The sequence below is a fragment of the Pezoporus occidentalis genome, unplaced genomic scaffold, assembly GCF_034315485.1.
Source record: "Pezoporus occidentalis ecotype Australia unplaced genomic scaffold, CSIRO_AGI_Poc_V1 ctg22, whole genome shotgun sequence".
NCBI classification, from domain to species: domain Eukaryota; kingdom Metazoa; phylum Chordata; class Aves; order Psittaciformes; family Psittacidae; genus Pezoporus; species Pezoporus occidentalis.
This window is the reverse complement of record NW_026914072.1, coordinates 5,648,806-5,671,034: the sequence shown is the minus strand read 5'-3', so window position 1 is coordinate 5,671,034 and position 22,229 is coordinate 5,648,806. Positions and strand designations below refer to the sequence as shown.

At 42.8% G+C, this 22,229-nt stretch overlaps 1 protein-coding gene across 2 annotated transcripts in view; it reads right to left on the bottom strand.

Annotated features, from left to right (window-relative positions):
• Nucleotides 1–18,622, bottom strand: part of MPPED2 (metallophosphoesterase domain containing 2) — a 101,837-nt gene extending 83,215 nt beyond the window's left edge. The window contains exons 1-3 of one of the 2 annotated variants that reach the window (XM_062620343.1): nucleotides 18,501–18,622; nucleotides 18,231–18,468; nucleotides 13,355–13,595 (exon numbers count right to left, since the gene is read on the bottom strand). In XM_062620343.1, coding sequence (XP_062476327.1) covers nucleotides 13,355–13,482 — 128 coding nt within the window. In that variant the 5' untranslated portion in view covers nucleotides 13,483–13,595; nucleotides 18,231–18,468; nucleotides 18,501–18,622. Of the gene's footprint in view, nucleotides 1–13,354; nucleotides 13,596–14,479; nucleotides 14,549–18,230; nucleotides 18,469–18,500 lie in introns of those variants that run through there. The other variant, XM_062620344.1, reaches the window with a different exon arrangement.
• Nucleotides 18,623–22,229: the final 3,607 nt, after the last annotated feature.

The following is a 22,229-nucleotide window of genomic DNA, read 5'->3' as shown; positions in this document are numbered from 1 at the left end:
GCTGACTTGCTGCAGGTCTCCAGACACAGGTGTACCAGGGAAGGTTAGAGGTGTTATCCTACTGCTCAAAACGGGGTCCTTCTTTGGAATCCTGGCACCAACCAGATGTGCCGTGCACCTTGTTCTACACAGTGAACTTTAAGCCATCCAGTACCACAAGACACATAAACCAACAGTTTCACATCTATGCCACATGAAGTACTTCTGCAAACAAACTACAAAGTCAGCCATCCACTGAACACAAGGCTCCTACTCATCCGTGCAGGTATGCAGACAGATAACCTTGCCTTTCAGCAGCAGTGCCAGCCTCTGCAGCCACCAATTCCACCTTGCTATGGCTGGTTCCTGCTTCTGCAGGCTCCTGTTGTGCCAGTACAACTGCCTGCAGAGACAGATGGTGAGCAGGACGGGGGAACTCAACTGGGCTCCCCTGACTTTCTCACCCTCTCACTCCAGGGGATTATGTTACCCTAGAGTAATCTCATCCTCTCACCCCAGTCATGTTACACATCCAACACAGACACCTGAGAGAACAGAGCAGCAGGGCAAAGGAGTGAGGGCTATTCAAGCTGGTAGTACCACCATCCCCCCCCAAAAAGCAATCACAAAACCATGGCTTCACACACTCACTGTCATCATGAATTTAACAAGCAGTGGCTTGAACCAGCTCCCAGACCACAGTGGATGTTACAAGGGATGTCAGTTTGAGCAGCTTAAAGGAGCCTCAGGTTGCAGGTCTTCGTGAAACCACAGAGCAAATCAGATTGCTGACCTGTTGAGGAGTTTAATATAGCATCTGAAGACAGTGGTGAGCCTTGACTGGGTGTGCAAATGAATGCTGTCCTAGTTTGGTTTCATCATGTATTAAGCCATATAAATAAGCCAGAAACACCACAATGGAGAAAAAAAAAATTACACATAAATTGTCCCTTTTAGCAACGTAGTTAGTTTAGGAAAACATTCCACTGCATCTTACTGTTTCTGCAAGGATAATGAAGACTTAAAAAATTTTTGATTCCACTGAAACTTGTGGCAAAACTGCCATGCACAGAGGTTGTACTTCAAACCATTTTCCCAGAAGCAATTACAAACCAGCCTTTCAAATGTATATGATGGGGTATGTATCTCAGTAAAAGCACAATTACTGAAGCTCTACCCTCTTTATTATTTTCACCAACATTTAGATCAAGTGCTGCAGATCAGCATCACAGAAAACTCCTTTAAGATCCACTCCAAGAGTCAGGAACAGCCACCTACTTACTAAGTGCAGGAAGCAGAAGAATAGCAAGTAAAGTTGTCAATACAGGGAATTGTCTATATGCTATTCCTTTGTAAAAACATTAAGCATTGTAGAACCTTAGCAGTCCTTTTCAGGTATTGTGTAACTACTAATAGCTAATATAACTGGAAATTTTAAGTCAAGTATCACATTAACCAAAACAACACCAATAAACAGAGAAGTCGTCAGGCTTAACATAAAAATGAAGCACACTAATGAAACATAGCCAGTTTGTTCATACCATGTGCAATCTAGAATCATGCATAATGCATCAGTGCAACTGCTAACAGCAGGCTCACAGAAGATAATTTACACTTGTTTTTATGGACATGAGGAACTGATCTTTGAAGTTGTCCCTAATGAGATTCTGCCTGGCCCTAACAGCATCCTGACAGACTGTGCTGGTTTTCTCCCCTGCATCCGGTGCATATTTATAATGCAGGATCCAGACCTACTGAAATTGCACATGTGGACTGGTGTCCCCCCATGCCGTCGCAAAATCAGATTCTCACAGTGGGGAAAATACCTACTAAAACGTCTCAATTTACCTTCAAGTCTTTTTTGTAACTACCTTACCATCTTTACTGATTGCCCAAAGATACATGGGGGTTAATGAATAAGGGTTCTTTTTCCTTTGTACAGATGAACTCCTAACTTCATTAAGCTGCCGGGTCACTGGCAGTTGTAATCATGCACTGCAGAAGACATGTCCAAAACACAGTCATAAGGCTCCTCAGAGCAAACTGAAGTGTAGCTGTGCAATGCATCTGAACACTTTATTTCAAGAACACAAGCAGCAGCATCGGACAAATAGAAAACACTTTTCACTATGCCCTATGTAGTCACTGCTTTAATAATATCCCCACCTGTTCTTAAATGCTTTCGGTTACAAGATCTGCAAGAACCACTGAACCATTATCACTAAAATCTCACGTTGCAACTAATGCCAATAGCCATGCCACCTCCTACAACTAGGAGACACTATGGTGCGACCACCAAAAATTGGCAGTGGGTGAAAACATGTAATGTTCACGCTCCATGCTCAAAGAACACAGTTATATATAACTATATATAGAGTAACACAGCCCTTCTACAGTATTGCACCAAAAATTACTGCAAAAGTTAGATAAACATCTAAAAACATTTGTTTAAATGCTGCCTAATGTAACTTTTCTATGAGAGTACTTGGAGCAATGCTGCTAACAAGCGTCACTGCCCTCTCAAAGCTAGCGTATTGACCCATGCTTGTCAACAAATTAAATAAGGACAGCCTAGCTTTTACTCCATCTTCCGTACTTCTCCCAGATACAGCCACTCTTATACCATGGTTCTTGATTATCACTGTTTCCAGTCAAAGTATTCAAGTAAAATAAAGCTTTCATTTACAGTAATACACTCAAGCACAAATTAAGGCTGTTCAGGAAACTTTTTCATGCTCCATCCAACTGTTCCTTCTGCGGGGTAACAGCCTTTAGGAGGGTACTAAAATCAGAATACTGGGGGGTAGCAACTCCAGCAGCCACCCATGGAGCTGATATATAATACACTTAAGTTACACCATCAGGGAAACATTTTAATTCTTAGCTTTTTGCCTTTTTCTGCTAGGAAACTAGAGAGGAAAACTAAATCCATGCACTCTTTGAACATACTTGTCAGCACTGGTGATGCCCTATGAATGCACAGTATATTGTTTAAGATTAGATGACTCAGGGGATAGATAGCAGGATACCTGATTTTTCATTTAGAGCTCGTTGTCTAATCTGACCTTAAACAAATGGAAATTCTACCCCCTGACAGCTGTTTGGTGCCCTAAAAAAAAAACCAACACAAAGGACTGTGCTTTATTTCCTATAAAGACATTAATGTAACAAAGCCCTCCACGGCAACTGGTAAGAAACTCTAGTTTGAATGGAGGCAGAGACTAATCTGCCCTCCCGGTTCCACATGAAGTCCCTACAGGTAAGAGATGATAGTCATTTGTAAGGAACTTATAAGGGAAGCTCTAACAGTAACTACAATAGCTCTGTGTGCATATGTGGAGAAAAAGAATGTGTTCCCAGTGCATTGACACTGCTCACAAGCACACCAAGACCAACAGAGGAAAAATTGTAAAGAATATATATTAAAAAAAAAAGCGTGCCTTTAAGGCTGCCAGGTTCTGGGCACAGCACTAAAAGGTTCAAATGACCTTGCCTCAGTATGTGAATGTACAACCTCTTGGTCAGCACTGCCAGATTCCCTTGTGAACAACTACAAGGCATTAAGTCTGGAAGCTCAAAATCTAAAATAGCTTTTGTTAGGAAAATAATAAAACATACAAACCTGAAAGACAGACTCTGATACTATGGCTGCAGCAGTAATGGGCTATATATTACTGCTACGTTTCATGTTAGAGCAAGATTGCCTTTAAACACATATGCAGACATTAAAATCCTAACAAATGAAATACAGCTGCATGTGCAAGGTGTGCTAAGAACTGTACTTTAGGCCAACATCTTCTCTCCGGTTATTTGAGATTATTTATCCACTTCTCATCTTCCATTTACTCTGTATTAGTCACCTCTAGTCCATTCCTCTTGCATTTTATTGGACAAGTGTCTGGACCCTAATGAAATTGCGCTGCCTCTTTATAAACAGATATCCAAAAAACTGCTACTTCTTGTACCAAATCTTTAGATCCTTATTTAATTTACTTTAACTAATTGATTAAAAAAAAACCTCCACCAACTTCTGGGCTATGTGCTTCAGATTATACCTTTTAATTCTGCACTGAATAAAATGATTCATAAAAGGTCTTTCAGTAGAATGATGTCTTTAAAACTTTCTAAGAGAAATACTGACTGAAAACAGTCACTCTTGCATATCACAGTATTAAATGATGGTATGAACAGACTATCAAGGAAGCCACATGATCCAAAGTTAATTTTCAACTTATATTAATATTCCTCTTGAGGATATAGACTGAATGCAAGGATTCTTTTCAGGAAAATGTGCTCTATATATTAATGATACCTAAGATGAATGAGCCTGAAAACAAAATCCTACTAAACACAGACCATTTAAATTCCTTGAAACCAATACCGAAGATTTCCCTTCTCCTCTTCCTCTGAGAAAATAAAGGCTCTACTCAGATGCATTTAAAAAACAGCCTGTTTTCTTGAAGGCATAGTATTTATGGTAATGGATAACTAACAACAAATTATAAAAAACTTCAAGAGTCAAAGGTCTTCATTTTGTTGCTGAGAGGATGTACCAGGTTTGAGAGAAACAGTATGTGTGATCCTCCATTAACACAGCAGCACTCTCACAAAGCAGCCATGCAAAGTAGCCAAGCAGACCACCAAAGGTCAAAATGAAATACAAAAAAGAGGTAAAGAAACCCATATACCAACTGTAGAGGATTATCATCATCATCATTTTAATTCTCAGAGAGTGCCCGAAACTTGCATTACAGTATTTGATCTGTGCAGCCTCATTATACTGACAACATTTCTACCAGAAAAACTGCCTTAAGGACTTTTGCAAACAGTCAAAATACCCTCAAAATACCCAAGAAGTTGCAATGAGTTATAACTCTCCCTCAGTAACCCAAAGAGGGTCTCCTAAGTGGAAACTTTAAAGGTACAGAATAACGTTAGCAGAAAAAATCTGTCACTTGTAAACATGCCTTCCTTGCAGATCTGCAAACATCCCTGTTTAACAAACAAGTGATGGAAAATCAAACTAATGTCAAGAGAAAGATAATCAAAATGAAAACGATTTATTTAAAAAATTTCAAGACATTTCAAAGATTACAACTGATGCTTTGATTTAATTTTTTTAAATGTATAATTATATATTTAGTTAGTTTTCATTTATTCACTCCTTTCTACCAGGAGGAAAAGTGAATGCCTGGCTGACTTGAAATTTACAAAATCAATAAACCATAAAGATGAATTTTCCCTCTTAATATATGTTAATTATCATAATCTTTATATGTACCTTGTTAACAGCCAGAGAAAAGATGTCCCTGAAAGAATCATAGCCTAAAATTAAGGGAACCACTTCAGCTGGCATCTCTGAGTGACTGGTCCTGTCCCACTGGAAGCAATAAGAGTGTCACTAATCACTGCATTTAACAAGTACAGGACATGGCTCCTTTTTATTAAATATGCTGGGCCCCATTAAATTTTCATTCTGAACAATTATTTTCCCCGAAACTACCATTTTACCATTCACAGGAAAGAAAATAACCCTTTGGTAATTCTCACTGCTGGCCAAAAGGGAATGTGCTTTAAGAAACAAAGAAGCCTGGAGTAATTAAAAAGTAATGACTTTTTTCTTCGTGTTCTCTTTATAGAAGGAGCATAGGGAAAGATATACTGGAGTAGCACCTTTTCCTTCCCATAAACTGATACAATAGCTAAACATCCAGGAGTAATGTGCTGACCCTGATGCTCCCAGTCACTACACTCAATTCCTTATACCAGAGAAATTGTAAACGTGGTAAATAGCCAGTTTCCTGGCTTACAAATACATCAGATGAAGTCCCTCTATCATACTCCTTTCTCCTTCCCTCCCCCATTCCCTCTCCATCTGCTGCCCTCCTGGGAAGGGAGTGCTACACTTAATGGCTGTGTGCTTTTAAGTCTTATGTGCTGGATATAAGTTAATGCCCAGTACAGTAAGTGAGGACTCTGCTGTGAGGAAGCATCCAGTACTGTTTTTCCCTTGTCAATGTCCAGTGGAATCTCTGCAGCCCTAATGTCAAGCAGCATGCAAGGAAGAGAGGGTCTGGGAATCTTTAATGTCACAAAAACAAATCTTGCACATAGCACAATCATTTAAATAATCTTTTGGTAAAAACAGGGGAGTTGGGATTTTCTTATTTGTATCTCCCCTCAACATCATGATTTAAATCCAGAAGATATGCCCATTATAAAACAGTGGGGAGTACGCAGGTGAACTCTTGACAGCATTGAGATCTACAAGTAATAACATGGGCTTGATCCATCAGAGTGACAAAGACGACGACTGTATTTGGGGATTACGTGTTAACTTGCTCTCCAGTCATCCTCTCTGCACCCCCCCCCCCCCCCCCGAAGGCTCAGCAGCATCTGCATGCAACAGCAATGCTCATCCACCAGCACTTTGTCTCAGCCAGCCTTTCCCGCAGCAGATCCTGCAGGACACATACAGCTGGTATGCTGGGAGAATCTCCAAGTTTATGGAGGTTAAGATCAAACTTTATGGTCAACTCTTCAGGAGATAAATAAAATGACTCAACTCCAGGTAACTAAAGGTTATTGCTTGGAATCCAGACTTTCAGTTTACTGCTCCAACCACTTGGTACTGCTCTGGACACACTACCAGCCACTGTGCATGTTACTGGGTACCAAATTATCATAAGCTGTCTTTTTATTTGAAAAAGGCATCAAAATGAAAATTGTTAAATGACAAAGAGTCACATTTACTACAGACTAGAACTGGTTTGAATTCAGTGTTTTTAAACACACACATTAGCAGTTTCGGTTTATGTCATCTTAGTCTGCAGAACTGATTTTTTTATATTACTTTTTGCAGTTCATGTATTTGCTTATGTTGTGGTGGACCTGGCAGTGCTGAGTTAACAATTGCACTCAATCTCAGATGTCTTTTGAAATTAAACAATTCTCTAATCCTATGTTTTGGCTACAGTTTTCTCATAATTAAAACCACACACAGTATCACAAAACTTGCCCTCTACAATATAACACCTAAAAATTGCAATCCTAGTGGCCTACATCAAAACTGAAAGCAAATGGGCAAGACCTGAATTCTCAAATCCCAACAAACAAGCTCTTTGCACCTTCTGAAATAACTTTATCTTCAAAGAAGTAGCTTTACAAGTTACGTCTCACTGTTAAGAGATGCATGTTTGAAAGTAATCTCCCTGCCACACTGCATTTGTTATGCATAAGCATATTTATTTTCTCAAGTTATGCCATGACATTTTACAGAATTCAGACCCAAAACTCTTTGAGTGTTCTTCTGGGAAGGAAACACACTGCCTTTCCATTTCTGAATTTTTCCATAGATACCCATGCCAGGCAACCAACTTGGTAATAAACCACCTAAGAAACGTCGACTCAAAGTCACTGTGCAACACCGAGTATCACCACCAACATTCAATCACTTCTGAAATAGTCCTGATTCAAACGTAAGTAAGCTGAATATAGTAATTTAACATACAATAGACATCTAAATCCACAGTTTATGGGGTTTTCCTTTTGCCTATTTGTCCAACAATATATTCAAACAAGGATTTGTAAAATAAAGTAACAAGATGTGTGGTAGGAAGGTGCAGCACTTTCCTTGGCCTTGGAATAGCCATGGGTCACAGGTATCACCACTAGGAGGGAAGACCAGCCTCATTCTGCCACAGGGAGAAAACCAGGAGACAAAAACTCAGTGATGTGAGAGAGGGCCTGCAAATTTTGGGGCCTGCAAATTTTGTAAAGTATTAACAAATTTTGTAAAGTATTAACTCCCTGCTTGGAAATGTATGCTCTACAAGTTGTTTCACAAGATGGACTGCACTCTCACCCTTCAAGCACTAAACAAAAGCAAGAATCTTCTGCTTCCACAGCAATATCCCTAGTGCTCTGGCATTTTAAATGAAGAAATTGCAAGCTTCCAGTGACAATACAACAACCTGATTGTAAAGTTTATTCATCTTTCTGGTCTAACTACTTCACAGCAAAGAACTAACTTGGTGAGCAATCTCGCTCCGGCACAAGGTACTGTAGTAGGGACCAGGGCTGCAAAAAGCATTCCTTTGTCAGATCCCATCACACATGTCCCATAAGGTAAGAACACACTGTATATTGTACCAAGATGTGAAACCCTAAGTCAGCTGTCACTCAGTATGACTGACCACTAAATGAACTACAAAGCAACAGTATTAATATGGCATCACAGAATGGTTTGGGATGGAAGGGACCTACCTTAAAGCTCATTCAGCTCCAGTCCCCTGCTATGGGCAGGGACACCTTCCACTAGACCAGGTTGCTCTAAGTCCCATTTGACCTGGCCTTGAACACTGCCAGGGATGGGGCATCCACAGCTTCTCTGGGCAACCTGTGCCAGCGCCTCACCACCTTCACAGGTAAGAATTCCTTCCCAGTATGTAACATAAATCTCCACTCTTTCAATTTAAAGCCATTGCCCTTTGTTTATTACTTGCTCTTATAAAAAGAATGAAACCATGTAATGAAAATTTCTGGCAGCCTCTTACCAGGAATACTAGAGATACAGGGTTTTATCACCAAGTTAAACCAGACCTGACTTCCATCTTAAGACAATGTGGAAATATAGTAACTAATAGGTTAATAGCAACAAAAAGTTGTTTTAAACCCATCCTATGTCGTTGTTGTTGTTAATAGCAATAGATAAATAATAATAGTAATAATAATAATGATAATAATAATACACTTTCCATTTTCACAGCATCAACCTCCCAGGGACATCAGAACATGTTTTTAAAGGTGGGTTGGTATTATTCTTTTTCACCATGACAAAGAGAGGTCAGAAACTTGAATTTTTCAAGCGAGTTTAGCATAGTGTGACTACACTACATAACAACAACACAAGGGGACTAAATTTGAGGTTTAATTACAAAACTCTGATTCCTAACCATTATATCCCCACCGTATGAACACTTTCAGCACTCTCCACTCCAGCATCTCAAAAGGCTTTAAATGTAAGTGTACCCTCATGAAGAAGTTTTTACTCTCATTTTACATGTAAAATTTATGTTTACACCTTATGCTTAGATTTTATTTTATTTTTGCAAAATGAGTAACTAGGTTTTACACCAGGTTGTAGACTGCTGAGCTTCAGCAGCCACCCATGCCACTGACAGACCAGTGAGGGAAATGTCAAGCAAGCCCATAATCTATGAATGCTAGTTCTTTCCCCCTCCTCCTAAATATCAAACACACCTTACATGAAACAAAAGTTGAGAGTATTACAAATCAAATGCATGACTTCCTGCTAATCTCAGTGGGAGTTTATAAAGCCCATTAAACACAGGATGGTTTCTCCCCCCAAAAAAGATATGCAAGATCCTGTTTCACAAGGTTAGTAGTCTAACAAGATCTCTGGGTTTTATCAATTTAAGGCTTCGTCACAGTTGAAGGTTTTCTCTTCTGTGATTATAAAGCTGTATTTTTATATTACCGTCAGTATTATACACATTCACACACACGTATATTTAAATACTTTATTCAACCATACACAGGTATTTCTACTAATATAAAACTCTGTTTATACTCTTTGTTTTAAAATAAGAATATTCACATGGGGAATTACTCCAGAACAGAAAAGGCAGTAAAATTATATAGTTATAGATTGTTCAGTGTATCTCCATGTATGAATAAAATCATTTAGAAGCCTTTTGCCTGGCACAGAAACCTCTATATCTTTCTTACTCCCCTGCTACTGAATTTAAACCATACCAGCATTTAAACATGTACTCCAAGTATCCTAAGAACAAACCACCAAGCCATTCTGGTGAGACCAGAGGAAAGCTAATGAACCCCCCTCCAAGGCTCAGCCTGCAGCAGCTTGGGCTACAGCTATTTCACGTCCACAAAACTCCCTCATCCTCACCAGCCGGGCATGTCCAAATAGGTATGTTCCATGACAGATACACAAAGTTCATTTCACTCTATCCCTCCTTTCCCCACCTCCCCCAAAAGTAAATGGGGTTTTGTACCGAAACAGGAAGATTTTTCCCTCTGGCTAAAACCTAAGTAAGTAATTTTCCACTTGGATTTGTCACATTTTCATCTCAGCTCTTTTCCATTGATCTGAGGACAAAAATGGGTGAGAAGGTTCCACAAAACAGAGCTTTAATAATTCATGTTAATTAAAGTGGTTTAAAGACCCATCGTGGTAGGACACTGAAGCTGCATCCTACTGCTGCTCACTGGCACTGGTGGCACCACTGACTCCATAAAGAACATCTCAAGGGTCTGAACAGGCTAAAAATATTTTCCTTTCCCTTCTTTTAATAAATAAGTAAATGAGTAAACATAATATTTGGCAGCACTACACTGAAGGGGCAAGAAGCATTTGCCTCTTGAAGTCACAAATCCTGACAAGAAATGGGAAAGCACAAGAATAATGGCATAAGAATAACGATCATCAAGAAGCAAAGGCAGGTATATTATAATTGTTATTATTTTGCAGCTGCCCTTTAAAGCAGGGAACTGAGGTGAAGCAGTTAATTAAAACTGAACGTAAACATGACTTGTACAAAGCATTCGAATACAAACATTCGGTAACATCTTCAGGAAGTAAGTGAAACCTGTGGGTGGGAGCACTGCTTCAAGATAACAAAATATTTAACACGATATCCCTTTACCTAAAGAAATTGTACAGTAAAATCTGCCTTTAGAACACCTGCTCAAACATTAATTAGTAGAGAAATAAAATACAAGATTGGGCAAACTGATATAAAAATCATACTATACCAGAGCTTAAGGAACTAACAAAATTGCTGTGCTAGAACCAGAAATGGCTCAGTATACCCCAAGAATCCCATTCTCACCCTTGCACACGAAGATGCATCTCCATAAGGAAATTACTTTTGAAAAAATTATTTCCTTCAGGAAAGAACATTGTCCTTGAGCTGCACCCAGCTACTGATTTACGGTATGCAGCAGGACCCAGTAACAACATATTGCCCTGCTAGTTACATACATGTTACCACACTCAGTTCCCGTGTTGCTCTATTCATTTCCCATCATCCTATATAAAGTAAGTTTTTTACTAAAAAAAGAATGAAACGTCCACAAACAAACTAAATAAATAAATAAATAAATAAATGCCTTACTTTAAGATAACAAAAAAGAATAGCTGACTGTAAAGCAAATCAAATTAAGCAATCCTAGGAGCTGCAGCAATGTGGTAGTAGTAAAGATACAACAGGGTAAAAAGATGATGGTTTTTGTGTTAATACTGCTTTTACTTATTTTCTGTTGAGGTTTCTGGCTTGATGGCACCCTCTTTCAGAAACATGCACAATGCTTCTCTAACAAAGTATTGAGAAGACAAATAAGGCCCTTTCTGAAGCTACCACACCATAGAATCATAGAATAGTTAGGGCTGGAAAGGACCTTAAGATCATCTAGTTCCAACACCCCTGCCATGGGCAGGGACACCTCACACTAAACCATGCCACCCAAGGCTGTGTCCAACCTGGCCTTGAACACAGCCAGGGATGGAGCATCCACAACTTCCTTGGGCAACCCATTCCAGTGCCTCACCACCCTCACAGTAAAGAACTTCTTCCTTATACCCAATCTAAACTTCCCCTGTTTAAGTTTTAACCCCTTACCCCTTGTCCTATCACTACAGTCCCTAATGAAAGAGTCCCTCCCCAGCATCCCTATACCTCCATTTAGCCGCCTTCTTCTTTGCTTCCATTGCAAATCTGAGACTAACCCCTTCACCATTTTTCTAAATTTTTATCTCCTAGTATACTGTATCATTCTGTGAAACCAAATGGCTCATTCTAAGAAAGCTGCAATATTTCAGTTAAAAATTCCTTAAAATACTGTCGCTGTACTGTACTTCATAGTTTTCAGTACTTACCAGAATTACACAGCTTCTCCAAACAAGTAAAATACCTTTTAAGACATGTCAAGTCAGTTGCATGTAAGAGGTACACAAATTCCTACAGAAGTAGCTGAGTGTTTGTGAGTTTTTGAAAACAAGCATGAGCTATTTTTACGATGTTTAGCATCACACTTGGCTGGTCCTAAAATCAGCTCCCACTCAAATCAATGTCAATAACAAGGGGTTCTTTAAAGCTGCTTTCTCCATTTCTTTTGTTTGTTCTGAATTCATTCTCTACAAAACATTTGTACTTATTGTCAGTCTGGAGTGCAAAACCTGCAACAGAGATTAGCTGACAAAAGGTCTGAAAAGTGAATCAAGAAACAGAAATTCTGAAAAGTGAATCAAGAAACCGAAATGTTTCTAGAAGGGTTACACCATCGTTTTACTAATAAATCAAACACAATTTGAAAACTTTTTCCACCTTGAAAAGCCACATGCATGGCAGCCCTCTCCAGCATCCCTCCCAAAGTTGCCTTTAGGGTGATTGCAACCACATGAAATCCTATTAGAAGGTGCTGAACTCCCACATTGTGACTCTTCCAAGGCTTCTACATAACAAGAATGCAACGAAGTACCATACTACTTTCCTCCCCTTATTGTGCAAAATCCTCATCAAATTCAATAGAATGACATCCTTCACAATTCTGACTAACAATGGCATGGAGGAGGTCAAGAGATGTCTTTGTTTTAGTTCCATGTGCTTTTCACTCTATTAACGCTAAAAGAAAAAGAACATTCACAGAAATAGCCGATAAAGATCAACTCTGACTGAACAATGGGAAGGAAATTCAGAGTTAAAACTGGTACTTAGCCCTTAACACAAACCATTGTGCCTACGACTGTGCAGCAGAGTGATCCCACAATGCCCAGGAAAAACAAGGTGAGCTAAGAAGCCCTCAGCCCCCCAGTTCCCATGCTGTTGTTGCTTAAGCTGGGGCCAGGGACCTTGTTTTAAGGAGGTTATTTGTATTTCTCGGGAGGAAAGACTGTTTTGTGCTGCGAGGTGCATTGGGTGGAATGCAGCATGGGGCACACGTTCCACTGGCAACCAGGAGGATAAAGGATTCCGTAATGGGGGAACGACGACAATTAGTCCCAATTAGGCCTATTTCACAGCTGAGTGTAAGGGCTGGGAGAAGGGAGTTTAAATTTTCAAGCAATGGGTCCCTCAGGCAAGTTGAAGTGACATCAGGTACAAGTTTCAGGGAATGTGCCCTACTAGTCACAGTTAGGTAAGTTATCTCCAGGAGATGATGGAGTGGTGCTCCTCAATCACACCACAGGAGAAATATGATAACCATTTCGCCTATTGGCCAATGTAATGATAACCAATTTTCCCAGTTCTCAGCCTGCTCCTTCAGCAGTGTGCTCGACCCAGACACACACACACAGACACACACCAAGGCAATGCCACCAACAAATACTCACATATGCACATGCGGCGGCTGGAACCTGCTCTGGTTGATGTTGTAGTGTGTGAACGCCTGCGTTGGGTTGGAGCTGTATTCATCCACCGTTATGGTAACTTTCCCTTGTGAAGGAATTCCATGAGCCATCCTTTCTCCTTATGGACATGAGCAGCTCACAACTTCCCAAGGCCAGGGGCGGGGTAGGGCATCGTGTTCCAGGCAGATCCCAACTCCCAGCAGCTCATCAACTCCACAGACCTCTGCCAGGAGAGAAAGATGGCACACACTGCTATATGAACTCCAAGGAGATGTAAATGTACACAGCCATATCACTTTATCCTTTCCCAATTTAGTTTCAAAGAACTTTTTCTGTATTTCTGATGTACCCATCACCCAACTCCCTAAGCATTACTATTCATTTTTTCCAATTACATCATTTAACTCCATCATCATTAAATGCACCCAAAAGATGAATGCTTAAAGTAAGGCTTTATCTTGGGGGAAAAGAAGTAGGAGAGGAGGGCAGCAGGGGGAGAGAGAATCTATGCTGAAAGCTCTCCACATCTACTACTCTTTATTCTAAACATCTTGTGCTAATTGCAACTATGGGCATTAACAAGTGGACCCAGTTTCCCTAAGGACAAATGGCTTTCCACAAATGCACACTTTGTTTTCGAGGCCCTGTTTCAGCTTTGCAAAGTAAGTTACATCCAAAAGACTTAAAAAAGCTGATGCAAAGCCTAAGATTTTACAGTGGCAACAGGTACACCCAAACACCTCTGAATCAAAGTATTTCTGTGGCCAGAGAAAGGCTAGCATCTAGACAATGTTAAGAAAATATCTATGGTGCACTGGCAATGAAACTGATTTGGATTCATCACCAAGCAGTAATGATTTATCTGACAGATTTAAGTGCAATTTTACACATAAATATTTCTGCAGAAGAAGAAAGAAATATGCTCTTCCCTCTCTATACAGCCCTCTTTCACTTCTTCAAAGTGCTCTTAAACACACTTTGCATTAAGACTGGAAGTGTTCTATAAACAAGCGTGAGGCCAGCAGCCAGAAAATTCCCAAAGCTGATCTCAGTTGAGTTCCTTTCACAGAACCCAAGCTTTCATTTCTTCAGTCAAACTCAGGATACCTCAGCCACCTTCCTTTCAGAGGGACTTTGTGGGAACTGATCAGCTGATGTTTGAAGAATACTTTCAAGGTTAGCAACTCTTTAAAAGCCCAGTTTAGGAGGCAGATCCTCAGCTGGGGCATGCTATCCCAGATGCAATGGCACTTTACATGAGTTGATCACACACACACCCCCACACCCCCCCCCTTCGGTTGCCACACGCAACAGTGAATTTTTCCTGTCTGTTTTTTTCCTGTCTGGTGTGTAATTTACGTAAGTAAATCACTGCTTGCAGGGAAGACAGGACAGAGAAGAGAATGACTTGAGCCCTGAGCATCAAACTAAGCAGTATTTTTCCAGCATGATTTTCCTGGACTTCTCTTAGCTCCCAGATAGAAATGTGTTTGCCATGTGTAACATTAAACATTCAGAATCTTTGATTTGTATTCAAAATATATTTTTAATGCAAAGACTAATTTCCAGTTTGGCACGAAGCAGAATAAAAATGCCCTGCAAATGGCAGATGGCCTGCTATAGGCCATTTATTTTACTATTTTACAACCTCAGGCCTACGAAGGCTTCCATATGTTAGTTGGGTTAAGACACTCTGCAACCTTCATTCCAGTAATTGGGTTCTATCCTTTATCTTCTTTAGCATTGGGGGAGAAAAAAAAAAATAAGATGAAGCCATTTAAAAACTGAGTCACTTGTGAGACAGCACATGTCCATAATTAAGGCTGTGGTCTGGTCTTTGTGCTATGATAACCCCATCTCAAAAGACTAAGCACAAATAGTTTCAGGAGTAAAATTAAGCAAGGTGAGCTTTACTAAACCAAATCTTTGCTGTCTGATGTAAAATGCGTGCAACTGCTCACGAATCATAACACAGTGGCTCTCATACCAAGTTTGCAGCTGTTTCCTTAATTTCCCTTACAATTATATTTTAGTGTTACTTTGCATAACATAAAACCCAACACCTGCTTCGAACTGCAGTCCGGTTCCAAGGATTATAATTCTTCTGAGACAGAAACTACCAAGAGTGTGCAACACAGAGCAGCATAATCACCCTGCACTGAAAAGTAAATACAAATGAAAACATCTTCCTGTTAGAGAAATTACTGTCATTAACCAGAATGCTAGCCATGGAACCTCTCAGGGAAAAAGCCCCAAGTTTTTCTTTTACACAGCAAGAACTTCAGCATTTGCATATATTAAAAAGTAGTGTGAAAATTACATTTCCAACGTTATAGCCTTTTCTCTTTTGCAATTAAAAGCCACAATATAAAATCACCCATTAAACAAACAACAAAAATACGCCTGGGCTTTTAGAAAAGCTAAACCACGTTATTTTCACTAATCTAGCATAACAAAGGTCAGAACATTAAATTCGATATTATAGTTCACTCATGGAAGAAAAATCCAATTTGTTCATGAGAGTGAATTATACATAAAGATAACAAGCATATTTTATCAGGTTTATAACAATCCATGTTTCAGAAAGAAATTACAACTGGCATAAAACAAACGATAACAGGCTACTTGAATAGCTGTATTGAGTACTTTAAAGTTGACTTTCAGTAAGATTATATTGCTATTACTTCTCATTGTTCCAATCTTTAATCTTAAAATCCCTATACTTAAATTAAGACAAAGCCCAACAAAGCATCCTTTTAAAGTGAAATTAAACAACAAATGTGGGGCGGGGGGAATAAAAAAAAGTTAAATTTAACCTGGCTTCTGTGCCAATACTCTAATTTCCCGTTTAGTGCCCACTACTTCAGCTCACCTACCAGAAGTACCTCATTATTACCTGCTTTATTGTGAACTTCGTAGTAGAAAGATATCAAGAAGGAACTGAACCCTTCAAAATTTTAAAACCAAATTTAATTTAGGCCCAAGGTTCAAAAAAGAATAAAGAAGTAAAAGACAGTTTGAATCTCTACCGTTCTTTCTCCAACTGCAACCACACTTTGAAGATTACGTACAGGAGATGAGCACAAAACAATAAAAGTTGCATTATTTTTCACATCTGTCACGACAGACACAAGAATCTTCGTATCTTCTGCGCCTTATGTGGCAATTTTAAGCCATTATATTAATAAGCTAAATGAAGATTATTTTTATTTCTGTAGCATGCTGCTGTTATCTTGGGAGCAGCGAACCTTTCCCGGCGTGGATGCGCACGGCCGGTGAGACAGGCAGGGCACATCTGTCCACATCTGCTCCGTTCCACAGGTACAACCCGTGTTCTCCACCAAAGGGCTGGCACCAACTTGGGCGCAGCCCACTTTAAAACAGCGCACCACTGCCACGAAAAAAAACCACAGCAAAACAGGCGCCGAGAAGTAATTGTACAACGTGGCATCGCATTCCACAGAGCGCTACGCACACCAGCGCTACTACACACGCGTGTGCACGGGCACACGGAACCGCGAAAAAAGCGTTTCTCCCCTCTTTCCCCCCCCCCCCCCCCCCCCCCCCCCCCCCCCCAATAATATATCGCCGTCTTCCCCTGAATTTAACACTGGCCTTCGGGCTGTGGAAGGGGATGTGGAGCTGCAGGCTGGCGGGAAGGATTAATTCCGGACACACATCCCCACTCCCAGCCCCGTCGCATCACCCTACCCCGCGGCAACCCCCCCGCATCCCGCACCCCGGTGTCTCACAGCTTGTCACCCCACTGTCCTCCATCCCTGCCGCGCTGCAGTTTGCGGGCAAACCTCGATCCCCCCAGTACCTATGCTCCGTCCGCGGCCCCGCCGGGCTCGCCCCCCCGGTGACTGATGGCGCTGGGTGGCCAATGGCTCCGCCGCGGCCCCGTCCCGGCGTGTGCCGCAGCCCCCGAACGAGCCCGGGCTTCCCCCGCCTTCGGGGGCAGAGCGGCGGGTTTGTGCCGTACGTGCCGCGGCGAACAAAGTTCATACCGCAGCCCCCCATGGCTACACAACCGATATTGTATGGCGGGGGAGGGGGGGAGCCGGGGGGTGATGCTCGGGGGAGGGAAGCAATAAACTCCGCGGCGGGGAACCGGGACACGGGTTTATGCCGGCGGTGGCAGCCGCGCCGTGCCCTGCACCTCGCCCCAACCCCCGGAAGGTCTCCAAGTCTTGAGGCCTCAGGGATCACGGTTTCAAAGCGGGTGCTCCCGCCGGCGAAAAGGAGGAGGGGGGGAACTCCGCCGCGGAACGGCACCTCCGTACTTTGGAAGCGTGTCGTCCTCACCCCCCACCCCCCCCACCCCCCCGGCCCCGCGGCCGGGACCCCGGTCCGCCGCCGGCTGCTCGGCGCAGCGCCCGCCCGCCGGCCCCAGCCAGCACAAAGCTGCCCGGCCTACCCTGCCGGCCCCGACCCCCGGCCACCGCCGCACACCGCCGCCCGCCTCCGGCACGCTTCCAGCGCCGCAACCCCCCCGCTCCACCCGGCCCAGGAGCGAGGAGACAGCGGCGGAGGGCAGCGGGGCACGGCCGGGGGGAGGAGGGCAGCGCGGGGCAAGGCTCAGTGCCGGCGACATCGCCGCCTCGGCTGCGGAGAAGCACCGCCGCACCGACCCGACCCGACCCGACCCAGCGGGCTCGGGGCGGTCCCAGAGAACGGGCGGCCGGTTTTATCCTTATTATTGTTTGCAGAAGGCTGGCCCCGCCGCCGGAGCTGCTGCCCGCCTCTCCCCTTCCCCGCTCTCGCCCATGACACGGCACCTCTAACCCGCCGCTTTGTGCGCCGCTGCCCCCGCCGATCCCCCCCGGCTCACCCACACCGACCCTCGGCCGCTCACCTTCCCTCCGCCGGCGGGCGGGTCGGGGATGCCTTCAGCGCGGGCGGCGGGGCCGCTCCATGGGGCTGCCGGGGCAGAGCCTGCGCCCGACCCCGCGGCGGTGCCCGTCGGCGGCCTGGGTGCGGGGCCGGGGCCGGGTCTGGGTGCGGGGAGGCGGTGAAGGCGGGCGCGGTGCAGTGAGCGGGGCTGCCACTGGGGTCAGGGAGCAAGCACCAGGAAACGCGGCGGCCACGGAGCGCTGCTCGCACGCACACACACACACACACACACAGAGACACACACACAGAGACACACGCACCACACAGCTCCTCCCGCCGCCTCGCACTTCACCCCCCGGGCAGGGAGGGAGGAATCGCTGCTGCATTTCCCAAGTGCGGCACAGCCTCAGTGGAGAGGCCGGCGGGAGCCCAACCCGGGTCAGGGGGGGAACCGGCTGCCACAGCCCTGAGGCCGCGGGGAGGGCCGGGCCGAGACCTCTTCTCCTTTCTTGTCTTCCTCCCTCCGTCTCCGGGCTCGCACCCGGTACCCACGGCCGGCTCCGCGCAGCGCAGCGCTGCTCAGCTCTTCCTTTCCCAAAATACACAATACACTAAATAAAAACCAACTATTTAGAAAAATAAACCCTCCAAACAGGTTTTTTCGTCTCCCGCACCTTTCACCGTTGGGTGCTCTGCTCCTTCCGTAGATAACCTCCCCTCAGCAACCAGAAAAAAAACATGAAGAAACGCTACTATCGAGGTTAGCCTTTGAGGCTGAGACTTGTCTTAGGGCAATTAGGGCTTTATATATGGAAAGGAAGAATCGGTGAGGTTGCTGGTGTATACTTCTTTTTGTCGTTTTTGTTTCACAATCCACAGCAATTGTGTCAACAGCCACAACAGTAGCAAAGTAAAGATGAGGGGCGTTTGTTCTTTACTTTAAAGACAGCAAACTGAAGGGGGGACTTCCACAGTCACACAATGGGGAGGGAAAAAAAAAGGGAAAAAAAATCCAAATAATTCATAGTAATCAGGCTGACGGAAAAGAAAAGCTCCTAACAGGCCCCTAAGAGTAAGTAGTGTCCTAGGTATTTTAAATAAGCAATTTTGACTCAGGCCAACCTTAGACTATGCATGGCAACTAGACAGGTTTTTCTTTGTTGTTGAAAACAATAAGGGTCCCCAGTATTGCCAGGGAGAAACCCACTAGGATGGATTGTCCTATTTAGAAGCATGACAAACCAAGAAAAATCAACCTGAAAAAAAAAGATTAAATGGCCTAATTTTTTCCAAATTTGCTATTAGACCTTTCCTGATCGGTTTTTGGTTGTTTATTTTTTTTTTCTTACTGTTGCCATTTTCCGTTTCAATAGAAGCAAGGACTGTGAACCACCAAAGGAAAATTCCTGTTTCAGACAAAAAGGCCCACAGATGAGTCATCCTCCACACCAAATCAAAGCAATATTTCCAGGGAAATCTTTGCCTGGAATGAAGTCTGAGGCCGTAGTTTCACAAATAGGTTTAGCTGACTTACTCCTGTAAAACAAGCAACCCAGCATTCATCCCTTGTGTGAGAACAGGGAACTCCACTGGGGAAACTGACCCAGTGAGCACTGGGGAAAAGCAGCCTGGTGTGGTCAGGAAGGACGCCTCCTGTACTCTTGTCCTGACACATCTAGAACCCCCAGCACTACAAAAATGAGCTGCTAGCACAGAGGGGGGAACAGGGTAAAAGCCTGGGTGGGTGACTGGACTGGGAATTAGAAAGCTCAAAGACCTTCTGTCCAATACCTTGTGTGGTGAGACATGAATCAGACACTACCCCAGTGTCTCAGTGCCCTGGTACTGAAATAAGCATTTACCTAATTCACTAGTCCTTATATAAAGTGGGGTACATGGGCTGGGGTACTTGGTATTTGCCTGTATGAACCCAGAGTGGGACCTGATTCTCAGATCACATCTTTGTCACAATACTAAATGTCCAGCAGCAACACCAAGCTGTAATACAGCATTTGGGAGCACTGGTTTTAGTATATTACTCAACAAACTCTGAAGCATTTTCTGTCAAGAGCAGAGAACAAAACTCTTGCTTTTTACAAACTGCTTGTTTTCCCTTTCCCCCACAACAGTATGCTTTCCAACGACGTACCCACTTTAGAAATGTGCTCGCCCTGGAGTTGCTAAAAGAAGGAAAAATATTTTCCTTAAATTGATTAAAGACTTTCCTCTGGAAGAGAGTTGCATTTTGTTACCCTTCTTCTCTAATTCACGAGAGCAGCATCAAAGTGCAAGTCTAAGTACAGGAAGAGAAAAGGTCTCTATTTTGGCTGGTACGTGTATTTATTAATACACACTTGACGAGGATCTCAGGAATAAATTTGAAAACTAAAACAAGCTGTTTATGGCGAGTGTCACAGGACTGATTTTTCTAGTTGGGTGAAATTCAAAGCAGTGAACAAGCAGCTTTTGTTTACTTTAATGCTTCCTATTCTTACTGTTAAAAACATAGGTTATACGTGAAACCTGAGTCACGTTCAGAGTTTGTGCTCAATTTTGTGGTTTTTTTATTCACTTTTACAAATCCAAAGTAAGTATCATCAAAGATACAGACACAGCAGATGCACATTAAATATTATAAAGCACTACAGTATCATGGAAAGCATACAGATTCTTCACGATCTGTTATACCATCTCTAATACACTTCCTAGCGCAAGGCAGAGCTAACAGCTTCTGAGACACATTCAAGGGAGTCCTGAATGGATCATGGACACCCATCTCCCTAAGCAATACAAGAAAGTATTATTTAAATTCTACTCTGAGAACTTATTCCTTAAATAATAAGGGGGGTCTTGAGTGACCTTTTACACAACAAGGAATTTAAAAAAAAATATTCTCTAAACTCCTTTCAAAGTGTGTATCATGACATTGGTCTGTGGTCATAGTACTGCCCTGATGCAGATCCTGTCTGGTCAGGATGTACCATGTCATGCAGTGCATGACTGTGCTCCACAATTTGCTGCATGTTGCTTGTTGAGAGTACTCTCAGAATAAGATCAAGCATATTCTATTGCCTGACCAAAGGAGGGAAGACCCGATTACAAGGCCACGTCTCACTGCGTAAGACGATCAACAATGCTACTTCAAGGGTGTTGCCACACCAGCCCCACTCCTCTGCCACTTACTTCTGCTCCCATACTTCAGGGATACAAACCACAAGAAGAACAAATTAGGTTTTTGAAAACAGTCTCCTTCCAAAAAGGCAAAAAAAGGGTTTGAAGGCATATCACTTCCCCAGTCTGCTCTGCAGCGGTCTCTTGAATGCTTATGCTGGCATAGCAGCGAGTGCCATAGCCTGCAGCATGGGACCAGGACCAGCACAGGGCATGCTGCAATTTCAGAGAAAGCGAGGCCAGTGTTTCACTCTATCTTTTAGTCTGGATGCAGCATTTCAGCCTGCAGAGACTGGGGCATGCTGGTACAGTACTAGGCAATACCTATTTTGATTTGTTAACATTTTAAGAATGTAGAGTTTGATCTAGCAGGCAGTAGCACGCCACACTGAAAGTCACCGGACCCGCCATATTTCAATATAGACCACTGTGATTCTGCCAGAAACTGTGTCTTAATGGGCTTATTCCCCTCATCCAAGCAGAAATTCTTCAGTAACTGTGGAGCAGAAGACAACAGGAGAAAACTGGTTTTGGCTTCATGCCCCACTGAGCAGATACTACATTCCAAATTTGCAGAATATAGTTGGGTAGATTAAAGGTTCTCCATTGCTCTCTTCCCCCATTTGTAGCCCATAAGTCATAGAGCATGTAGTGTGCATGCTGGCCAACAACAGCGAAACCACAGGAAAACATAGTATTAGCTATAGAGAACAAACTAAAAAAAAAACAGGATTCCAATTTTGAAAATACACACTGACTTTTTAGCTCTTGGAGCCTCTTTCCCTTAAGAAAATTACAACCAGAACTAGCAGCTAATTAAATCCTAAAAACTGAATTAAAATGATAAAAT